We start from the raw sequence: 23,588 nt of genomic DNA on the forward strand, positions 1-23,588 counted from the left end.
GATGCAGCTCCTCGCCTTGCGCAAGCTCCTCTGGAAGGCGTACGGCCGTTCCCGCACACACCGCTTCTCAGTCAGGTTTGTTACTCCGGCCATAGTATTAAAGCCTTTTGGGCCTTTGCTACCTCAGCGAGCCGCAGGCCCGCAACGGAGCTGCTCTGGGGGCTGTGAGCTGTGCCGGGCTCCGAGCCCCCTGAGGGAGGCTGCCCACGGCGCCCCGCGGCCGGCACAGCCGCCCGGGCCGGCTCTCCAGCTCACCACCGAGCAGGGCGGCTTCCCCTCGGCAGCACGGCCGCCTCAGCCGGGCAGGGGGAAGGCACCTGAGGGGAGCGGCGGGGCAACCGCCTCCCCTGGGCCGCCGGACCCTCCGGCGTCGGGCCCTTCCCGTAGGCGCCCGCGGACAGCCATTTCACGCCGCCGCCCGGCCGGTCCCTTCAGGCTCGAGCGGTTAAGCGGGCACCTGCTCGACGCCCTTTCCCCGCGAGGCGTGCCGGTGAGGCCACGCCGGCCACACGGCGTGAGAGAACAGCTGCCCGCGGGCGGCCCGGCCCGGCCCTGCGCGGTGCCCGCCGCCGCTCCGGCGGGTGCGGGGGCCGCCCCGGCCGCCTCCATTTTGTGATCCGCGCAACCCCCCCACCCCCCCGCATCGCTACGGGCCGCGCTCGCGACCACCCTCCGCGTGAGTGCGGGGCGGGGCGGCGCGTGCGCAGAGGCGGGGCGGCGGGCTGAGGGGGCGTGGCCGGGGCGCGGGTCTCGCGAGAGGGCGCGGGCTATATCTGGGGGTGGGCGGGCGCGCGGCTTCCTTTAGTGCGCGTCCGCCCGCAGCGCTGCAGCCCGCCCCGCTCCTCCCGCGCGAGCAGGCCGAGAAGATGGAGGACAGCGCCATGGACATGGAGAGCATGGGCCCCCTGCGCCCCCAGACCTTCCTCTTCGGTAACGGCCCGCCGCTCCCCTAGCCCCGCGCCCTGCCGGCCCCCTCCCGTCCGCTCCCTCCGGGCCTGCGGGGCCGAGCGGGAGGCGGCCTGAGGCGACGGGGCCCGCGGCCTGGTACCGGCCTCGCGCCGCGCCTCAGCGGGGCGGGAGGGGAGGGGGGAGGAGAGGAGAAGAGAAGAGAGGGCCTCGTCGGGGGAGGGGGCGCGCGCCGGCCGTTACCGCCGCGCGCTCCCCCGCCGCGCGCTCCCCCCCCCCCCCACGTGGCGCGCTGCTCGCACGTGGCGCCGGCCCGGCCCGGTTTTGTTCCCCGCGCCGCCCGCCCGTTCCTAAGGACGCGGGCGCGCTCGGGGCGCCCAGGCAGCGGGCGGCCGCGGAGCACATGGCGGCGCGGCGGGAGGCGGAGCACGTGGATGGGCGGCGGGCCCGCGGCGCCACTCGCTTGCCGGCTGGCCCCGGGGGAGGCCCGGCCGCCGGCACCGAGCGTCGCGGGAGATGGCGTAGCCCCGGGCAGCGCGGAGGGCGCGGATGGGCCGGAAAGGACCGCGCCGGGAGCTGCGTGGTCGGCGGCAGGCCGCGGACGCGGCTGGGATTTTCCCCACCCCGCGTGTCTCTCTTCTTGTGTGCCTGGAGCGCTGTTGGTTTTCCGTGCGAGTGCAGGGCCTTGAAGCAAGTTTTAAAATGATAAGGGTTTGGCAAATACCTGTGTCTAAGTAAAACCGTATGCTGATGATTAAATGGTCTTTTCACAGGCTGCGAGCTTAAAGCAGATAAGGAGTATCAGTTCAAAGTAGACGATGAAGAAAACGAGCATCAGTTGTCTTTGAGAACGGCAAGTATCGTTTGGTTTTTAAGTTGCAGGTTTTAAGTTTTTGTTTCGAAGCAGTGGTGTGCGGTGTTGAGAAGTGATGTTTTTTTAACATGTACATTAATTTCCTTAAGTTTGCTTACTTTAGTGGTAAGTGTTCTTAAGTGAATCTGTTAAATAATAAGCTCTTTTTATTGGGAGTGGAGTATACCATGTCAATTGAAATATTTGCTCTATTGAAAAAAAAAAATAGAATATCCACTGATGTTTTGTTGCTTGCAGCAAGCAATGCAAGGGTGAAGTTTAAAAGTAAATTCACAGTCGGTTAATAAATGTATAATAAATGGAATTAAGAGCCAGAATATACACTCTGACATCTCTAATGCAATAGTTTGGATGCTACAGGAGCACAGGAGAAGGATAGATTTATAAGAATCCTACATGGGCACATTTTAGTAGCCTTTATTGGAAACTTTGTTTTAAAAAGCTTTTCTATGTATTCCCCAAACATAATTCCAGTACTTTCTTTCATAAGCAGCTAATAACTAAATCTAAATGGGGGGGAGGTTTATGTTTTGATTTATTGTCCTTGGTGTTGCCCTCTCTAAGGGTGTAACTGGGAAACACTATCTTTCATTCAGATAATTCATCTAACAGACTCCTCACTGAGCAGGATACTCCTGGAAATCAGGATCTGTACACTGTGAGTTCTTAGATGCGACCTTCAATCTTTCTGCTACCACACAAGCAAGACACTATTTCAAGGCCTTTGTTCTGGGCTGAGCATGTTACTTTTGGTTAGCAGAAAGATAATATGCCCCAAATTCACAGGCAAGGAATTGGAGAGTTGTAGCATCTCTCTACTTAATGGGTTGTTACTGTGTTTATTTAAATACAAAGAGATACCTTGATGATACCTGGAAACAAAAGTGTGTTAACAATTTTGGATGGCTTCCTACAGCAGAATTGTTTTCTACGGGAGACTTGTGTAATAATGCTCTCCAAACTTATTCACAGTGGTACAACACTTTAATATAGGCATTGCAGTTTTGTGAATAATCATGTGTCAGTCCTTGCATTTTATGAAAATTATGGCCTGGACTTGACATTGACTAGTTCTTAATTAGAATTTCTTCTGAGGGAAGAATATAACAGTAAGAACAAGTTAATGCTGATAGTTTTCATATCTGAATGCTTGTCATGCAGATGAAATTAGTCACTGAGTGATACTTGAGTTGTATGGCTTTATCCAAAGATCCTGTTCTTGGAAAATTACCTATAGTATCTCTTCCGATGCTGTGCCCTCTGCATGGGGGACGAAGCAGATTGGATGCATACCAGTACTTAGTTTTTAGGATTGTGGGGAAAAAAGTCTAATTCAATAACTTGGCCTTTCAAAGACAAAAATTGATACACAGGAGAAATGGGGCTTGAAATAACAAATGACAAACTGGAAATGTCTTAAGAGGCTTGGAGGATCTTAGACATAGCTACAAACAGAAAATGCCTTGGCAAGCAGAGGAAGGAGTTGATGGTAGATAAAGTGTGAAGGTAGCAAATACCTGGTGACTGATCTGTGCACCTGATAAAAAGACTACATGTGTAAAGATTGACTGACACATGTCAGTTAAGATATGAATGTGGAGATGGATGGGTATGAGGTGCAGAATGAGGTGGGGAGAAAAAGGATAAAAGTGAAAGGGGAGGATTGATGCATACAGAGGTAGAAAGTGGCCTGAGGGTTTCTGTAGATGTCTTACTAATGGTGGCTAAGAACATAGAGGGATGATCCATCACTGCTTCATTATCTATTTATCGCCACCGTGCATTCCTTCAGTGTAGAAATTAAAGCACATGAAGGGATACTTGCCAGGCACTCAGTAAATAAATTAATAGTAAGTGCTGTAGTATGGCTTGAACTGGTGCAAATGACAGGAGTAACTGGGGATGGAGGGCATGCTCTTAAATTCTTGTCCTGGTGGGTAGTCCCACCAGCTGAATGATGTAGTGTTGTTGCTAACCCTTTTGAGAGGTGAGATCCGAGCAGCAGTTTGACCTCTTTAAATTTACAGTAACAAAACTTGCCCGGAGTAGTGAATCCTAGATCCTATTTCTCAGCCTTCAGTCTGATACATCTAGTCTGGATCATTATAGCCTGCCTAAAACTGAGCTCTTGGAGAATGGAAACTTGAGTTGTATGCCTCTGCCTGAAGTGCTTACACCCACATCTTACATGGAGGGTGGAAAGCTTTCTTTTCATGGGCAGTGGGAAAGGAAACAAGAGAGCCTTGTTCACTGGTCTCGGGAACAGTTGTATTACTTCAGGGGATTCTTGGTTTTCACATCTCTTGCATGTAATCCTGACTCAGGTGCCAGTGGTTCAGAGAACTGGAATTTCAGGCCTGTTCCATGTCTGTCACTCATTTGCCTCCCTGGAGCTACGATTTTTGAATCTTCAGAAAGTGTCGGACTTGTACTCAGTGTCAGGAATCGAGGCACTTGAGTTTTGAAATGCTCTGGGACAGCAGCTCTCAGTCTTTGGTGAATTAATGCAGAAGGCATATGCGTGAAAGACACTACTGAACTGAGCAGTTGTTAAGACTTAACTCATTGAATGTCAAGTAAGCAAAAAAAAAAGTGTGTAATGTGATGAAGTGAAGCAGTTGACAGATAAAACATGGTGAGAAGAGGAAGGATGAAGGCTATGATTCTGTAGTAGTGATAGCACTTCTCTCCCTTCCTCTAGGCATGTGTTTGTACTTATGCCTTTGGGCCAGCTTCAGTGCTGTCTGGACTCATCACTGACCTATTTCAATGCAGTCATCCCATAGCAAAATGTCTATACTTCTCACGCTCATCAAAACACATGCCTTGAGTTGCATCTTGCAAGTGCTAGTGTTAGGGTGAAAGAGGACATTGGCTTGGGGGGGAGTGCAGCTGAATCATTAGCAGTCAGAAATATAAACTTCAGTCTTAAGAGATGCACAACAGTGAGTGGGGTTTAAAAGACTTCAGAATATTTGGGAAGATTCTCAGAATGTGCACTGTTCTGTACTTCACAGGTTACTTTAGGGGCTGGGGCCAAAGACGAATTACATGTTGTAGAAGCAGAAGCATTGGACTATGAAGGCAACCCTATTAAAGTAGTACTGGCATCTCTGAAAATGTCTGTGCAGCCTACGGTAAGTACAGGAACTTGGAAAAATCTACTACAAATTGGGTGTCAGGTGAGAAAGACAAGTTAGAAAAGGTTTTGGTTGAATTTTGGTGAAACTGCAGTGACCAGTGGGTTCAGACAAGTGTCAGTTTTGGCACATGTAGTAAATACAAGCTAAATATGAATATATTTTTGTTGTGCCTAGTAGACTTACTCTAGTCATCTGGAGATGATAGACTTTTGTTCATATTGTGTCTTTTTTTAAAGAAATGGTAGTAATCATGCATGTCATCTCTATGTATACAAAGGTACGCATTTGCAAGCAGATGCATCTGTAGCCTGCGCTGCTTTCTTTGAGCCTGGGGTGAGAAAAATCTAGTTTTTCTGCAGGTCCCAAGCTTTCTTAAGAGATTCTAAAGGTGACTGCTACCCTTTCTTGATTTGAAGGCACCCTACTTGTCATTCCTGCCATCTGGAATGTAGTTTGAATTGGTGTTGCTGATGTTGTACAAGTGGAACTGTACAATGCTAGGGGCAGGTGTGATGGATAATGTTCAAATTGGCACTGCTACCAAGATAAGTAGAAACAAATGTGGATTGGTCTGGCTTTGAAAAGTGTGCTTTAATTATGGTAAGTGATGAGAATGTATGTAGTAAACCCAGTTGTGGCTTATTGACCCTGATTTGACTCTAAACATTTCCGGAATATTCTGTCAGATGGGAACTTGGAGTAACTATTAGCCTTGGAGTCTACCGATGTTGGTGCTGTTGGTTTCATTTGAATGGATTATCTGTTACGCATGCTTCACCTTTAATATTTGAATAAATAACAGTGCTTTTTTCCTTAGGTTTCATTAGGTGGCTTTGAGATCACACCACCAGTGGTGTTGAGGTTGAAATGTGGTTCAGGGCCTGTTTACGTCAGTGGTCAACATCTTGTAGGTATGTATTGCTCTGGTTAATAATCTGTGCTCTTGCTACCTGTCAGTGCCAACAGAACTTGAGTATCTGGTATCTCAAGTGGTACTTTCTCTAATACTGACCCTCTGAATCTTTTAATTCACTGCCCTCAGAGGCATGAGGTAACTGTAGGACAAAGGAGTTCAGAGAAATGCTTGCATACCTTTTCTTGCCTCGTTTTGTATGGGTAAGGGGAGTTTGTCAGCCTTGCAATTTGAATTCCAATTTCTCTCCTTAAAAATGGGTGTTAGGTTCCCAGTGTTAGTGTCTCAGCAGAAAAAGTGAGCTTTCTGCTTATCAGTTGAGAGTGTGAGAAGACTGCCCATGAAATACTTTTGAGTTTGCACTAAAAGCTAAGCTGGGACTAGCCTTCTCCTTTGTAGAATTGTCTTCGAAACTGATCTTTCTCTCTAGAAGTTCTCTTAAATATGTCTCCTTAGAAATGGAGAAAATTTTATTCTCTAATTTTCTATGGCTTCTTTTCTGTGAGGAATGTTACAGGCAGTGTATGGATGGTTATTCACCCATTTTGGATTTCAGTGTAGTAGTGTCTGCATACAGTCAACTGGAGAAGTTTCTGATCTTGGTGGTTAGACAGCTAGTGGGAAGCTTCCTGCTATCAATTCAGCACCTCAGTAAGACTTTGCCTATTTAGTTGTGGGTGATACTTTCCTGTTTGTTTCTTACTAGCAATCTTGCTTTAACTATTGTTAAATGAGGTGGGGTTTTTTTATGCATTGCCATCATTTTATCAGCATTAGAGGAAGAACCAGAATCAGACGATGAGGAAGATGATACAAAAATTGTGAACACTTCGACAAAGAGACCAGCAAGTGGAGGAGGAGCTAAAACACCACAGGTATATAGACTTTCAATCAGCTTGTCTGCAGAATTTTCTTATGGTTTGGTATTACCGCTGCCTCTAGGAGTAAGCAGTTAGATGGCTTCGTATGATTTACTTAACATGTGGTCTTTTGATACCTGTGTCTTGGGTCTTGACAAGTACTAAATTACGGAAGTGTAGTTAAGTACAGATAGTTTCCAAAGCTTTGCTGGAGGGGCTAGTATGAAGACTGCTTTTATGTGGAAGTTTTGTCCACTACAGTAACGGAGTGTGTGCAGATTCTAGCATAAACATCAGTGTACTGCAAGAGTTTAAATGCTGATTGAAGCTCTGGAGTGCAGAAGGAAAGGTTCATATGTTCAGAGCATGCTGTAAATTTATTAATAGCTTTTGACTTGGCAGCTCTAACTTCATGGTTTTTAGGTAAATTGATAGAAGATAGTCTTGTAATTATGCCACAAATTGTTTTGGATCAAGGTTGCTGTTTATTAAGACAGAATGGTGTTGACACTTAAAATACTTCATCTTCTTACAGAAAAAAGCAAAATTATCAGAAGATGATGAGGATGATGATGAAGATGATGATGAGGAGGATGAGTATGTAGTCTTGTTTTGATAATGTGTTTTGAAATGCAGTGTTAACCATTTCAGAATATGAATTGTGTGACATAACTGGATGTTAACTGAGCAAGCTACTTGTTTATCTTGGCTACAAAAAACTCAATTACCTCAAGTTTACATCCACAATGCAGTCTAAATTAGTGTTGTTCAGATATGTCACACTGGGTTATAAAACTTAGTTTCATGTAATTCATTAACTTCTGATACAGAAATTCTAAATTTATTAATAGTAGTGGAAGTCCTAAGATATGTGCCTTCAGTATTAAAGCAGAAGGGAATGCATTTAACTGCTTTAATGGTAGTAAGTAGAGTATTTAGCCTAACACCTTCCTTGCATTAAAACAAGGTGTAAGGTAGACTTGGGAAGATGACTTGCTTCCTTCATCAACAAAACATTTAATTGGGAGGGGGCGGGGGGAGACTAATTCCTAATGCAGCTAAAGCTGTGAGTATAAATCTTGAGTTATGGTGAGTGACCACCTTTCTAATTTTAGTGATGAGGATGACTTAGAGGATGATGAGGAAGAAATGAAAACACCAATGAAGAAAGTAAGTGGCGCATGTACATACACACACATTGTGACCCTCTTCACCCATGAAGGATTAAACAGCCTGTTTAATGAACTTGAAAGGAAGTGAGTGGTAACACCAGATTGACTTAATATCTGCAGCTAAGTTTTTATTCAGATGGGGAGCAAGTGCTAACAACTTACTAATAGGTGTTAATTAACTGTCCTGATTGAGTCATCTTTGAGGATTCCTGTGGAGACCCCTAAAGCAGAAGCAGGGGGAGGGGAAGCTGTGTTTGTGTAGGTGAGATAGCTGTTTAGGTTTGAAGTCTGTATTTATTGTAATGCAGAAGCTAATTGAGGTGTCCTCTTTGTGCAGTGTTCTGTTTTGTAATGGACTAGATATCAATAAAAGGGATGACAGTAATTGGGTAGATAGTCCCTTAAATCAATGAGTTCAAGCACAGCTGTTTGGAATGTGTGAATGGGATGCTTTTGATTTAGCTTAGTCTGTATAAAGACATTGTAATCGGACATTAGAACACTTCAGTGTGAATGGGCATCCAATCCTTGTTTTATTTACTTTGTTGCAGAGGGGTTCTTAACAGCAGGCATACGCACACGCGCAGTTGTCAGACTGGTATGATTTGTGTATGGCTATTGGGCAGCAAACAAAATCCTGCTCCAAGATGTGTGTTGTGCTTTGCCATTTCAGTTAGTCCTGCATGCTGTGAAAAAGGTCTTTTTAGCAACCTAACTTTCAGTAAAAAAAGGATCTAAATGTGTGAGCCTGTAGGAAAAGGTTCACTTCAGGCAGCCGAGTGCTTGAATGTGAAATTGCGTCAGCCCTTGAGTGCCATCTGGTGGTAAAATAAACTGTAAGACAACTTGGCAACTGCAGGGGTAGAAGGTAGTAATTTTTTGGAACTTGCGTACTTTGGCTTGACTTTATATGTTCATATCTGCTGTTTAGAAACAAACATTCAATGGTTTACTTCACTATATGCTGCTCTGTCCTAATGAATTTCTATAGGTGATAGTGCACAATAGTTTAAGGCCTGGTAAAGACGATCTGAACTGCAGATTTACTGCCATCTAATCAAATCTAGTGTGGCTGAACAAAATGGTCCCTTGAGTTATATAGGAATATAAGTATCCAGTTCTTAAATATACATGTGGCATAGCTCACACACATCCCAGATGATGGTTCTGTATGAAATGCCAAGCAAAAGGTAATTGTTGCGTTACAAAAAACAAGTAGCACTGAGTCAGCTCTTGGAATTGCAGTGCCATCTAGAATTAGTCTTATGCAATATCTGCCCCCAAAATTCGGCATGGTAATAGATAAGGAAAGATGTAATATGGTGGTAAATGTAGTGGAGGTCCCACATAGTTGTATGGCATCATAACAAAATTTAATCTTGGTTATGTTATGTATTGTGCTGCACCAACAGTTTTTCATTTGAGTTCCTGTAGCGTACATGCTTTTTGTTTAAATAATGGACACTGATCCTGTTGCATGGGCAATGAGAATGCTTTTTTGTTTGAGGTTAAATAGTATGTATTTGTCACTAAGTCTTGAGTATTATGTTAGCGAGCTTAACGTTTACTAGCAGTTTTTCATGGCAAATGAACTTAAGTGCTTGCTTTTCAGCCTGTCCGTGAGGCTTCAGGAAAAAACATGCAGAAAGCAAAGCAAAATGGAAAGGACTCTAAGCCGTCCACACCAGCATCTAAATCAAAAGTGAGTAAAGACGAATGAGTAAAACAAATGTTTATTTTAGTGTGGAAGTTAGTTTTCTTGCCTAAGGGTAACTTTAAATAATGTACTAACCATTAAGTTAGGTTTTTGAATCTTAATATGAAGCATGCTGGGGATACTGTTCATTGCTTCATGTTCCCCTGTGAAACCCTTCAGTGATCGATACATAACTATGACAAGATTTGAAATCAGACCTGCTGTCCCTTGTGGGTATTGGTGGTCTTACAGTTTAAAATAACAAGTCTGTATTGTTCTGTGTAGCTGCCTATACAAGAGGACGAGTGCCAACTGTGTTGCCACTGCAGTGCAACAGGAGGCTGCTGCTAATAAGGGAGTCTCACTTAACTGATCCTTTTGAGAATTAACAGTTTTCTTGTTCAGTTTCTTTGTAGTTGTCAAGCTTCTGTATGCAGCTTTTCCTTGCTCCATGTACTTGAAATGCATGACAGGAAGGTTGATACAGAAATTAGTGTGGGATGGATGGCAGGATAGCATTTGAAAAGCAATGTAGATGTGTGCCTTTTAAAATAAAACATGACCTAATGTGGCTGCAGTTGTGGAGTAAACTCTAAATCACTGAACGTTTGGGCTATTTTCGGTTTCATTTCTGTTGGGAGAAAGCTGTGTAGGTACCTGCCCAGAAGCATAAGATGCTAGCTACGCTAACTGTAGTACCTCCAAACTTACATGTTGTTCTTTTCCTTGTCTCCAAGGAATGTGTTGGAAGCACAACTTTAACTGCTGTGATTTTTTGAAAACTGTGAAGTATATGTGATAGTTCTTTTATTATGTATAAATTCTGCAGTAGGTTTTAACATTCTTGTTTATAGAAAACTTGATCTTGTATACTAAGTAGCTCTATGTATGTGCAAGTTCCTAACAATGAATAATTTTCAGACTCCAGATTCCAAGAAGGATAAATCTCTAACTCCAAAAACACCAAAAGTCCCTCTGTCGTTAGAGGAGATTAAAGCAAAAATGCAAGCATCTGTAGATAAGGTGAGTTTTAAGAAAATTCAGATTTCTCAGCCTTATTTTTACATGTCATAGATCAGAAGAATGGGATGTTTTCAAGAAACAGTTATATGTCACTGATTGCTGGGCTGTTATCAGTATGTTGATGTTGAAGCTCAGAGAAATGAAAATCATTTGGGACAAAGAGAGGCCTCTACTCATGAGAAACAGAACTGCTTTGTTTTTGTATTCTTCCAGTAGTGGTGATGAGTAATTTGGTGTTTCTTAGTGAATTCAGTTAAAATTTGAAAAAAACCACACATCAAAACACAAAGCAACAAACCTTGGGTGATACTTATGCTAAAGGTGTCTTTAACTAGTGTACATGTTTTGTTTTAGGCAACTAGAGTAAAGCGGAGTTCTTCACATGCTTGGAATAGCTTGGTCCTAAAGCAGTATCCAACTTGCATATCCACATGCTTGTAAGGCTTTATAACTTCCAGAAGGGGGAGATAGGTGCTTGTGGCATGCATTAATGAATTAAGGAAGACCTGAAAGCATTTGCTTTCTGAACTGGAGATCTGGGGTTAATTGAGTCTCCCTTCAATGAATGCTTCATCTTCTGAAGGTCACAGGGCAGTCACTCGTCTTCTGGTTGTTATCAGCTTGACTAGCACTTCGTGGTTATGCATATGAATATTCTTCCTAGCTGCTATTCAAGTATAAAAAAGAAAATTGCATTTTAATTATAGGTTGGATGGGTGAAAGTGTAGCAGGTAATAGCAATTCTTCCCCCTTAGCCACGTTTGGAAATGTGTGCGCTAGCTTGTGGTGCAGCTACGTACACACCTGTACTGCAGAATAGGTGGTAGTGAGGACCTCACGTCTAGAATATGAGTTCTGATTTTACTTCACTAGCTCAGGAGCGTGCTTATAGATCATATGCTCATTTGTGACTGAACCAGATTCTTTATTGGAGACTTATTTTTTGGCTGATGTTGGTGCTATGAAGAATTCTGTTTTGTGGGTTTTTTTGTTTCATCTGTGATGTTGAACTTTTTCCCCCTTACAGTGGCAATCAGGTAATCTAAAGAATTAGGATTATCTTCTGCTTAGATTCTAAATGTTTTGAGGCAGTTTTGTTGCAGGAATGCTAAATAAGACAAAAAGTGTTCTGATATAGAGTGGATGCAGAGTGAGCAATGACAGATTGTGATTAGGATCAAAATGCATATCCCTAAATTGTGAACCTGACAGTGATGGATGGTATCATTCTGCTAGGTCAAACTAACCTCTTGGATCTAGTGGATGCTAGGGTGGTTTTTTGCATGACTCAGAGGAGCCATGATTAGTGTTGTTTCTGCAGCGTAAGCAGAAGTGGCTGAGCTGCTCACAGTAGACAGATGTCCCTATGGAGAAAAGCATGCAGACCAGATAACTGGCAAGTAGCTTTAGAATATACTTTCTGTTGCTGAAGAGTGTTTTTACTGGGAAATGCTGTGTAAGCACAAATCTGTAGAAGCAATAGCAGGCAGATTAATTTAATGTTTTCCAAGGTGGTGCTGGAGCATACCTTAGTAAGGCAAAAGATTTGTGTGTTGCCATATGCAATAGCAATTCTAGATGACAGGCAGCAAGTTAGCAGCTTTAAAAAAAAATAAATACCACTTTATGAAATTATTAGAGTGGAACTGCTGTATTATGTAGTAAGTAGATGTCAACAAGCTAATAGAAAAGCATCAGTAATTGACAGAATCCAGAGGCAGGACATTTGTCCAAATCCAAGCTTCTTGGTTGCAGTATTGCAGTTTCAGGTATTCCTAATGTAGATTTGTTTCCTTTGAACATACAATTGCTGTCTTCTGCAATATGCCAAGTAGCAGCTAAGTGAACTATCATAATTGGCTAGGTATATTTCAACTGATGTACTTGAAAAATGGGAAAAATACTACTCATGGGGCATGTGAAAGTAAATCAGTGTCTCTTAAAATAGTTTGCTGTATTATTTTGACTGGAGATGGGAAGAGACATGAAGAAAAACCTTGATCCATGAATTATTACTGAATCTGCTTTGTACATTTGAGTGTGTGCAAAGACTATTTCACAGATACAAGCAAATGTCTCTAGAACAGTTCTTTAAATTTATAGAACTGATGTATTGGAATGAGTCTTAAAGGGTAGGTGAGAGATCAGTTGATTTTTTGCTTTAGAGAGCTGGAGTCAGAAACCTACCTGTGAACGATAGTAATGTCTCAAGTTGCATGCTGTAGTAAGAATCCATAAATATGCAATTAGTTCTAGTTTAACTGAATAGCATATGAATGTTGGCTACAACAAGGTTATTTTAAGTGCTGAATGCTTGCTGTTAGGTTTTTGAGCATCAGCAAAGATGTTTGTACAGCCATATTAGTGTGTAGGCACTCCTGTGAGAAATACCTGGGTACTGTAGAGAAGAAAACTTTAAAATGGTTTAAAAACAGATCGGTTTGGGATGTTGCAAGGTAAGTTCAGTAAAATTGCAAAGTGTTTAAGCTTCATAAATGGTTACTTATTGGAGTCATTAAATGACCTGCATACACTAAAGCTTGCTTTTTTCAAAATAGGGTTCTTCCCTTCCTAAGCTGGAACCCAAATTTGCCAACTATGTTAAGAATTGCTTCAGGACGGAGGACCAGAAGGTAACTGAATTTATTGGAACTTGATAAAATCCAAGAAACTTTTATAACCTGACTTAGGGATTCTTTTCCACTTCTTAATCTTTACAAGCTTTGGACTGTTTCAAAGGGTTACAAACCACGAACAATACTTCAAATTAAATAAATGGGAACGGTTTTAAGGGTTTAGTTGGCTAAGATGGGAGAGCTAATATTTTATTACATTTTTCCAGCTTTTATATGGTTGGTAAATTATCTCTTGCTTACTAAACCCACAGAATTTTCCTTTTGGCACCATATTGGCTAAGGAAATGAGCTGTGGTTTTCCTTGCTGCTGAATTTGGCCACCTAGGCCAGTCTGCTGTTCAGCCTTTTGTTGGGGAGGGTGTCTGGGAGGGGGAACTGTTTTGCGATTGAGATTATGGCTTTCTTGCTACATTTTCTCCCAAAGTCAACTGAACTCTTGTAAGAGGGCAAGCCAAAAGGTGGTATCAGGAAGCAAGTTTCTGAATTGGTTATTACTCAACGTATACTAGGCTAAAATGTGTCTTAGATTTCCCTATCAAAATTCCTGTAAGTTAAAACCCTTCCAGTGACAGAATTCCTTATGCTTTCCTGCTTCCCTTAGTGGTTCAGAGTAAACTTGTCTGATAGACAAATTGATAGGTTCTTGAAAGAATGTTTAAAAGCAGTTAGCCTCAGCTACTGGAGTTGGTCTGACATTAGCCAGGGTAGGCAGAGTTCAGCCAATATTTGCCTAGCTGGTCCACACCCATCCTCTCACTTACCTTCACTGAATTCTTACTATTGTGACTTACAGTGAATAACAGTCTTCTAGCAAAAGGACCTAATATCTTGCTTTCAACTTGATTTTCTCTGAAAGGAATGCATTTTTTGTTGTAATTTCATGTCAATATTTTGTGGAGTAAGTGGAGATAGTAAACTGAAAATAATTCGAAAAATGGATTTCAGTTTCTAACTTTTTGTGTACACTTCCAGGTCATTCAAGCTCTCTGGCAGTGGAGACAGACTCTGTAAGAAAAGAAAACAGTTTAAACAGTTCATTAAAATCTGCAGTCTTATTTCTGTAACCATTATTTGGCTGTCCTTTTTACAAATGCTGAAAGAGCTTTCCCTACTGTGTCTGATAAATGTCATCCAGATTACCTTGCCAAGAATGTGTTGTCCAAAACGCCTGTTTAGTTTTTAAAGATGGGACTCCACCCTCAGCTTCATTTTAAGTATGTATGGAATGTTTTGATAAGGCATGGTGGTGGTGGTGGTCAGACAAATGGAAATGGTGGGGAGACTTAAATGTACGTGGAAAAAAAATAAAATTTAGTATTTTAATAAAGTACTATCGTTTCTTTTTTTATGGCTTGGGGGTAGCCTGCATACTGAACCCAGAAGATAACAGGGCTTTAGAGTTCTCATAGGAACTATTGCTAAGTATTGTAGCTACTTCTCTTTACCAAGTACACATCAGTCTCATTTATATTGTCAACTTTAAAAACAACTTAACTCCGATTCCATGAGCTTTACAGTTACTGAGCAGATGATTGGTGAGAAGACTAAGTGGTAAGTGGGGCTTTATTCTTGTCTGGAAGTGACCACTAATTACATAATTGCTTAAAACAGCCTTTCCTGCATCTCGATTTCTGACCCGCTTCATTGCTCTTTGGTTTATGGTTTCGCTTTAACAACTGAGTTTGTAGGGCTTGCAACTCCACTTGTAAAATGTAATACTTTTGATTTGGGTATTGCTGGCTGTGCTGTTCCTCTGAGGGGCTGCAGTCTCTGAGGTTGTCTCACGTAATGACCCTGTGAGGGTTTTGTGGAGAAGAGAATTAGCTTGAATGCTGTAGGGTGTGCCTAGAGAGCTCACTGACGGAGATCAGTGCCAGTGGATAAATTCCTGCGAATGACGAGGAGCTAATCTTCAGCAAATCCCAAAAGCTCAGATGGGCAGGTAGTCCTGTCTTGGTTCCTTCTGTCTCTTTTGATTATTGCCTACCAATGACACTAAGAGGCAGAGTTAAGTTTTTGGACCATTCTTGGTTGTCGTATAAAGTAGAAATGCTGAGGTGTAAGGGCTCTTTCAGATGCAGGGGAAGGATAGCATGGGTGTCATGCCTGGCACCAAACTCTTCTTCAAGGCTCTTGTCTGAATGCTGTATCACTTCAAATGCTTGAATGCTATGTTGGGGTGTAGTAACTGCAGTCATGGTATGGACACAGAAAGAATACTTAATAAGAACATTTAAGCAGTTGTAACTAATTAAACTTTGATTTAATCCTTGCTATGTGTGAGAATGCAACTGACTTCTGTTTTTCACAGCAGAAAAATCTTGTGTGAGAACAGAAGGGCATTAAAGCAGGCTTTAGCAGGTTGACTTTTTTTTTTCCACTTAAAGGACTTGCACAGTTGGGGTCCTACAGCGGTTGCCTTCGCAAGACATGGTAAAAACTTGTTGGATTGTGCTAATTGGGCATGGGGTCTCTTTTTTTTTTTTTTTTTTTACGGGGTATCTTTTTTCCAAGTAGTTGTAGAAGCAGAATGTATAATTTGGTTTGTAAAATTGTCACTGGAAATATTTTTAAGGTTTGCTACTATAAAAACCTTAGTTTCTATAGTTGAGATTCTGGGCATGATGGAAACCAATGCAAGTTTCCAGAAGCAAGTATTTCTTTTTGGAAGAACAAAGCCAAGCAAAGTGCATGGTAGAGAAGCAGCGCACAGTGCAAGTCTAGTGTCAAAGATTCATTTAAGCTCGAGTATAATTGCAGCATGTGAAAACACAGAGAATAAGGGTTAGAAATGCCTGTTTCGGTGGAGTTATGTCAATAGATGATGTCATATGCACAAGTGAGAGCAAATTTCCCTGGTGAAATAGAGCTAATGGCACAGACAGGCTTATTTAGAGCAAAATTGCCCTCAATTTTGGCTGAAACAAGTGAAAATTGTACAGTAATTTCAGTAAGAGGCTATCCAGCCAATAAAATACTCTGAGTGTTAAATGTTTAAGAAAAGCCAGGGTGTTGTCTGTCTAGGACATTGACCAAAGGAGGTCTGTGGGGCGCAGCCCCACTCGGGACAAGGATTGCAGGGGAGGATGGAGCCCATGTGAGCAGTTCTAAAGGAAAACGTATTCCTGTGCTGTAGCCAAGGTATAAGGTAAGTCAGGTCTTTGTTAGGATGCTGTTAAGCATCATGAGGCATCTTTGAGGCATCTGCATCATGGCATAAAAATGATTACTTGGCCCGGGTTAGCTTGCTCGCTGTTTTCTGCCAGTTTATGTTCTTGCTGCTCTGGCTGTGAAAAGCGGTCGGCACGGCTGTCCGCTGCCCCGCTCCTGGCTGCATGGCGGTCTGCCCCATCCCTCCCAGGAGCAGACCTCGCCCATTCCTGCCAGTCACATCTCCAAACACTTTGCTCCTGTTGGGACTGGCCATCCGATGACTGTGGGACTGCTGGGCTGTGCAGCCATATCCTCTAGGATATTCACATGCAGCTGCCAGTTCTTCCACTTCTTTGAACAGAGCCTCAAAGGTTGAATTCAAAAAACCTTAGTTGAAGCTCAGATGTGAAAATACCTATTGAAGAGAAGATGCCAAATACCATATGTGGGTTATTGAAGTACAGTTCTTGACTTTCTGCAGAGCTGAAACATGTTTTTATCATGGTAATAATGGCATGATTGCAACAAAGCTGTAATCTTTTGGCAGCTACGTTGAGGGTTTTAAGCCTGTGTGATCCTGGTCCTTGAGGATGGCTTATATGAGAGCATGGAGGTACGTAGTCAAGTGTATTGATGCCAGTACAGGCTTTCTTGCTCTGCTGTGGGAGAACAACTTGCCTTCCCTTTACAGGATGTTAACATGCCTCTCCAGGGGCTGTCCTTTGACCTCCTTTCTCCACAAATTTCCCCCCCTGCTGCCTTCCCATTGCAGGACCCTTCCGCTCCTTGCTTTTTCCAAGCTCTGTTTTCTCCATTAAGTATTTCATTCCTTACAAAGAACAGGTAGCCGGTGGTCCCCTGCACAGGACAAGGGGAGGGCCACACAGCTGAGCGGTTGTGCGGGACCGTGCGGAGTGTGCGGCAGCACTGTCCTCTGCTGCACCGTGTTGGCTGCAGATACACCATACAGATCTATTTTGTCTCCAAGTCTCTGGTCTTTCTGGGCATCTGGTTTCAGAAGAGGTGATAATAGAAGGATACTGTCCTGCAGTAAAACAACCATTTCCAGCTTCAGGAGGTCTTGGTCTGTGTCTTATTCCTTACTTAGGGTGTTCAAGAAAAGTGCCTGTGGCCACCTTAGGTCTGTCTCGGGCTTCTGTTTGCTCCTGTGAATCAAACCAACTTGCCAAAATGGTGTCTCAGACCCCAAGCGCTATGATGAGTACAGTGCTCTGTTATTTTGCCTGTGCTCAGCAATTGTTGCAGCCTTTGGAGAGGAGCAACTTGAGCATGGCTGGCGGGAGGGTGGAAGGGAGTGTGTGTGGGCTGAGGTAATGGAAAACGGGGCCAGGATGGGTGGTGGTTCTGGGCTTCTTGCCACCCAGACAGTCCCTCAGGGGCTAAGTTCATGCTGGAACATGCTCTCTGTCCTTTCCTTCTCTAGAAATCTTACCCAGATACACCAAGCTATGTCCCGTCTCCTTCCAATGTGCCATTACTGACTGGCAGCCAAACTCTCCCAACTTTTCCTTACCTCTTTCCCTGTGGAACAAGCACATAGATCCTTACTCCTCTTGCCATCTTCCCAAAGGGGAGTTAAAGACTAGATCCTACTGAGGAAATGTCCTAGAAAAAGCTGTAAATGAATTGGGTGGTTTGGAGCTAAGTGTTAGGTGGAGGGCCTTTATTCCCTGGCCTTGTCTAATGGGCAGTAGGTCCTGGCAAGCAGCAGCAAATGCAATTGGTTGTGTTGAGTGAGGTTTGGAGGTTTTGTGATCTGGTATTTATTAAGGGTTGCTTCGTCTGAGTCCTGGCTCTCGTAATCTGAACGAGGAGAGCAGAGCTTACGTGACTGGGCACAGGAGAAGTGGTACAGGACTTTGAGGTCGTCTGAATGGGCCTGACTTGTCCTTCCTTTTGCAGACAGCAGAGGGAATCACCTGCTCGCTACTCACTGGTTGTTTTTTATCTACACTTATACTTTTGGGAGCAATTCTGTGTGTTGTGTTGGATCAGCTCTTCAGTGGCTGGCTGTTGGGTTGTCTGTTGTTAGGCGAGTGGATTTTAAGCCATACCTTACTTGGACCACAAATTAAATGTTAATTAAGATGATATAAGTGTGCCATGGAGACCACTGGACTCTTCTAATTGCGTGCATGCATGACCTGTGGTCAGTTGTATGGGGATGACTTTTGCTCCGTTCCTTACTTTCTTCAGAAACTCTTTTCCCGTTCTACCACTTCTGTTGGCTCACCCTAACCAAGCCTGAAGAGCCTTTATAGGAACAGGATCTGGGGAGAAAACAAAGAATGAGAAAGGGCAATGAATCAAAAAAAGAAAAAGGAGGTTGAGGGTCAAAAGTGAGAACAGGAAAAATGGAGACCCTCAGTGGGATGCTCAGCAGGGGACCTCTAACAGTGCCTGCCACTTCCAGAGGTGTCTGCGTGGGCGGTGATGTGCTGCCCAGAGACTTGTCCAGCCGAGGGAATAGAAATTGGCATACTTGAACAGCAAAAGGAGGGAACGTAATTAGGCCACTGAAACCAGAATTGATGTGCCTGGTTCATCTTAGACCTAGTGCTTGGTTTGCAGTGGTGCTAGGAACAGTCTTTTTTTAAACTGAAGGCAATTTTGTTAGAAGGGTCCTACAGTCCTACTCAAGATCCCTTGAACTAATTGGGGCCGTAAGCCTGCTGAGCCCAATCCAATTCTGTTGACTTACTTGGTATTTAAGAGAAAATTAGTTCCTCTTGAATGAGGATATAAATTTTCGAAGCTGTTTTCAAATTAAGCCTGAGGTTTTTAAATTGATTTTCTTTTTTTTTTTTTTTTTTTCATAAAAGTAACTGCAGGGAGAGTTGAAGGCAGATTGTAGCTTGTTGAGGTACTTGGCATCACTGCTGTAGCCACCTTTTTCCATGCCCAATTCCTGTAACTTCTTTCCCATTACGCTTTACACTTGTTCCAAAGCTTGTAACTGATGTTCTCCCAAGAATGTCCTTGCTGAGAGACTCCTAGTAACACAAATCACACTGTATTGAGGCAGTGAAAGTGTGTATCATCCCAATGTTGCTTCCCATAGTACCTGCTGCTTTAGCTGTTCCTTGTATGTAAGCGTGTGTGGACACTGAGGCAGCGGACAACTAGAACTAATGGATAAAGCTTTCCATTTAGTAATAAGGCCACCTCTGGCCTTTAGGAGACTTCCCTGCCCCTTAACTCCCCCCCCCCCCCCCCCTTACTTCTAAGCATTTCTGTCAGATTTTCCAGATGGAAATCACTTTTAACTAATGACCCCCACCCCTTCTAGCTAAGGGCAATACCATGTCCTGGGAGCACCATAATGAAGAAGGGGACCTGGCCCTTGTGATCTCCAGAGACCACAGAAGGACAGGGAGTATGGGGGATCTTGCTTTCTTCTTTAGGGTCACAAAGTAGGAGAGGTACTTCTGCTTGTTCTCTCTAGCTTTATGGTTCTGGGTAGTGCCTTCCAACTCATTCCCAGTTCTAGATCTTGCCACAGCCTTCTCCTTGCTAACTTGGTCCATCACTGCTCCTCAGGTTTCTCCTCTCTGTCTTCTGATCCTTACCAGTTCCTCCTCCAGTCTTTTCTACACATTGCTGTTGTGAGCAGCACTGACTTTCCCTGGTCAGTCTTGCGCTCTCAGTCTCTAGAAGAAGCTTGAACACCATTGCAAACGTGGTGCTCCTGCATGAATCTCTTTCCCATTCTGTGTTGCTTGGTAAGGTGTCCCTGAGAGCACAGCGGAGGCTGGTGCCCTCATTTCAGTCATGGTGAAGAATGGTGATGATAAAAGCCCAGTCCTGCTGCTGCACCTCCAAGCAGATGGAACATTCAGCCTTACCTGTTTGTAGGGCTGCAAGATGCTTGTGCCCCAGGAGAATGGGACCTCCCGAGATGTCTCTTTCCTGACCTGTGACACTGATTTTCCAGAAAAAAAGCCATGTTTGGGTATATCTTTGTGGAAACAGCAAAGAAGATGACCCACCCATCTGTTGTATTTTTTGAGTTCTTGTTCTGAAGCCAGGTGTGGCCTATGGCTCCTCTTCAGAAGGATCAGTAGAAACATACTTTTTTCAGTGTTGTTTTTAGAAAGACCTGTCCTGTGTCTGCCTCGAGGCCCACCTTGAGTTGCTCCAAGTTGCTCATTCAGTTGTGCCATGATTGAGGATGGTGACATGGGGCACTGGGAGGTCCAGGACATCACTGGTTGATCAGTGCCTGCAGCTGTGTGTCCATCAACCCTGAATAGCCCCAGGGGTGGCACATGCCAGCTGTGGGGACATGTGGTCACGCAGCCTCCAGGTGAGGTCCTGCTTGTGGGAGAGCACCCAGAGCAGCACAGGGGCAGTGGGCAGGAGCCTGTGATGGGAGTGTGGGGAGGGACCGGCTGTCCCACAGAGAAGGGAAGGAAGCTCTGCAGATGGGGGTCGAGATGGTGACTTGCTGGAGATAGCTTAATTCAGGAGACTTCAGTCAAAGAGGCTTATGTTTAAGAGCTGTCGAGCTGAAAAGCTCTGAGTTAAGGAAATATTAAGTTTTGAAGCTTAACAGCTTGTGTGGTGTTGGTTTTTTTTTTTTCTTTTTTTTTTTAGGGAAAAATGAAACCATGGAGGAATATAAATCCAAGAAGCCAAGCCCTAGGATTTAATGCAGCGCAAAGGCTGGAAAGTGGAATTTCCCACTGGTTTGCGTAGCGTTGTCTGCAAAGGTTTGTCTGTTCTTGCCTCCCTTCAGGAGCATTCAAGCAGCTGCTGTATGGTTTCAGAGAGGAGCTGTGGTGCTCCTAGATGGTGGGACTAAGGAGAGCCCGTGGGCATCCTCCCTGTGCAGGACAGGCAGGACACCAGAGCAGGGGTGGCCAGGCTGGGGGACGTGGGGTGGGCATGCGCCGGCTGAGGGGCACTGGGGGTGGGCTGCCTGCAGAACGGCACTAGTCCATCCGTTTCTCCTTTAGCTTGAGATGTCCATCACTTTCAGTGCTTTAATTTTCCTCATTCTTCTACTGATAAAGCACTGAGATTTAGTTAACGAGTGTGCTGGAGCTTTCAGAGGAATCTGAGGTTTCAGTTCCCAAATCCCGTTGAAATCCAGGAGGTGTTTCAGTGGAGAAAAACCTTGCAAACCCCGAAACCCTGGCTGCTGAATAAGAGGCTTTGTTAGTTTTTTTTTTTTTTCTTATGAAGTAATGATATACATCTGAGTAAGGGTTGGAGCGTACTGGGTTCTCCCTTTGTATGGGGCTGTGAGACATGCATATGGTCTAGAGCTGGAAGAGAAGCTGCTCTTACCTCCATTCCCAAGAAGTCCAGGAAGGGCCATTGGCTGCAGAAGTTCTTGGGAGCATCCCTGCTCTCTGGAGCTGGCATGGCCTGTCTGCAGCGCTGGGCTGGCCATTGGCAGCTTTGGGGATTTCTTGGCCACCTCTGTCCTCCCAGGATTTGGTGCTTTGCCCTGCCCTGGCTCCCTCCCCTTCCAGTCCACAGAAGGCTGTCCCAGTTTGTTGTTGTATTGGGTTTGTGCGGTGAGGTTTTGGTAGCAGGGGGGTTACGGGGGTGGCTTCTGTGAGAAGCTGCTGGAAGCTTCCCCTATGTCCGACAGAGCCAATACCAGCCAGCTCTAAGATGGACCCGCTCCCAGCCAAGGCTGAGCCCATCAGCAATAGCTGTAGTGCCTCTGTGATAACAGATTTAAGAAGGAAAAAAAAGTTGCAGCAGGCACAGAAACAGCAGCCGGAGAGAGGAGTGAGAACATGTAAGAGAAACAACCCTGCAGACACCAAGGTCAGTGCAGAAGGAGGGGGAGGAGATGCTCCAGGCGCCAGAGCAGAGATTCCCCTGCAGCCCGTGGGGAAGACCACGGTGAGGCAGGCTGTCCCCCTGCAGTCCATGGAGGTCCACGGTGGAGCAGATATCCACCTGCAGCCCGTGGAGGACCCCACGCCGGAGCAGGTGGGTTCCCGAAGGAGGCTGTGACCCCGTGGGAACCCTGCGCTGGAGCAGGCTCCTGGCAGGACCTGCGGATCCGTGGAGAGAGGAGCCCATGCTGGAGCAGGTTTTCTGGCAGGACTTGTGACCCCGTGGGGGACCCACGCTGGAGCAGTCTGCTCCTGAAGGACTGCAGCCCGTGGAAGGGACCCATGCTGGAGCAGTCCGTGAAGAACTGCAGCCCGTGGGAAGGACCCACATTGGAGAAGTTCGTGGAGGACTGTCTCCTGTGGGAGGGACCCCAGGCTGGAGCAGGGGAAGAGTGTGAGGACTCCTGCTCCTGAGGAGGATGAAGCAGCAGAGGCAACATGTGATGAACCGACTGTAAACCCCATTCCCCGTCCCCCTGCACTGCTGGGGGGGGGTAGGTAGAGAATCTGGGAGTGAAGCTGTGCCTGGGAGGAAGGAGGGGTGGAGGGAAGGTGTTTTGAGATTTGGTTTTATTTCTCATTACCCTACTTTGGTTGATTGGCAATAAATTAAGTTAATTTTCCCCAAGTTGAGTCTGTTTTGTCTGTGATGGTAACTGGTGAGTGATCTCTCCTGTCCTTATCTCGACCCATGAGCCCTTTGTTATATTTTCTCTCCCCTGTCCAGCTGAGGGGGGGGAGTGATAGAGCAGCTTTGGTGGGCACCTGGTGTCCAGCCAGGGTTAACCCACCACAACTGTCCCTCTTATTAATGCTACAGAATGAAAGCTGCCATGCTTGATATCCTATTATTTTTATTTCTTATTTTATTCCATTGTTATTTTATGTTTGCTTATATTTGGCATGCATTAGGTGCTTTTCAGTCTTCATTCTCCAAGGCAGGAGTTCCTGGTGGCCAAAAGAGGCCTCCCCTGGTCATGACAGGGAAAACTCCAGCAGAGCTGGTCTAATACATCTCTGTGAGCTCTTGCTCACCACTGAGGGGCTTCAGATCATTCCTCACAGCTATTCTCTCCTTAATGCTGAACGATGGATGTGTTGTCTTTATCCAGGCTCCAGATGGAGACCTTCACCTCTTTCCAGCTGGGCTTCCCAGCAGCTATTAAATGGCAAATACTTCTTGCTAAAAAGATGGGGTCATGCCACACCGGTATCTCAATAGTGCCAGTCTTCAGGTCTCTTGACTAAGACCCTAACCCACCCAGGTCCTGGGTCACTGCAGGGGATTGATGCTTCTGTATTTGCAGGATTAATGTCTCTAATTCCTGGTGCC

At 44.7% G+C, this 23,588-nt stretch overlaps 1 protein-coding gene across 1 annotated transcript; it reads left to right on the forward strand.

Moving 5' to 3' along the window:
* The first annotated feature begins 772 nt into the window (after window positions 1-772).
* On the forward strand, window positions 773-14,553 carry NPM1 (nucleophosmin 1). Its single transcript, XM_052772237.1, has 11 exons — window positions 773-930; window positions 1,680-1,759; window positions 4,798-4,917; window positions 5,741-5,834; window positions 6,608-6,711; window positions 7,232-7,293; window positions 7,812-7,866; window positions 9,481-9,570; window positions 10,486-10,587; window positions 13,146-13,220; window positions 14,196-14,553. Exons 1-11 carry the CDS (start codon window positions 867-869, stop codon window positions 14,232-14,234), a joined length of 885 nt encoding a protein of 294 aa, XP_052628197.1. The 5' UTR covers window positions 773-866; the 3' UTR covers window positions 14,235-14,553.
* The last annotated feature ends 9,035 nt before the right edge of the window (window positions 14,554-23,588 follow it).

The sequence above is a fragment of the Harpia harpyja genome, chromosome 20 (genome assembly GCF_026419915.1).
Source record: "Harpia harpyja isolate bHarHar1 chromosome 20, bHarHar1 primary haplotype, whole genome shotgun sequence".
NCBI classification, from domain to species: Eukaryota; Metazoa; Chordata; class Aves; order Accipitriformes; family Accipitridae; genus Harpia; species Harpia harpyja.

Excerpts from the sequence above, each read along its gene's own strand:
- NPM1 (XM_052772237.1), top strand. The coding sequence starts at position 867 with ATGGAGGACAGCGCCATGGACATGGAGAGCATGGGCCCCCTGCGCCCC. Across the intron at positions 5,835-6,607 it reads CAGTGGTCAACATCTTGTAG|CATTAGAGGAAGAACCAGAA; the intron begins GTATGTATTGCT and ends TCATTTTATCAG. Across the intron at positions 7,867-9,480 it reads TGAAAACACCAATGAAGAAA|CCTGTCCGTGAGGCTTCAGG; the intron begins GTAAGTGGCGCA and ends CTTGCTTTTCAG.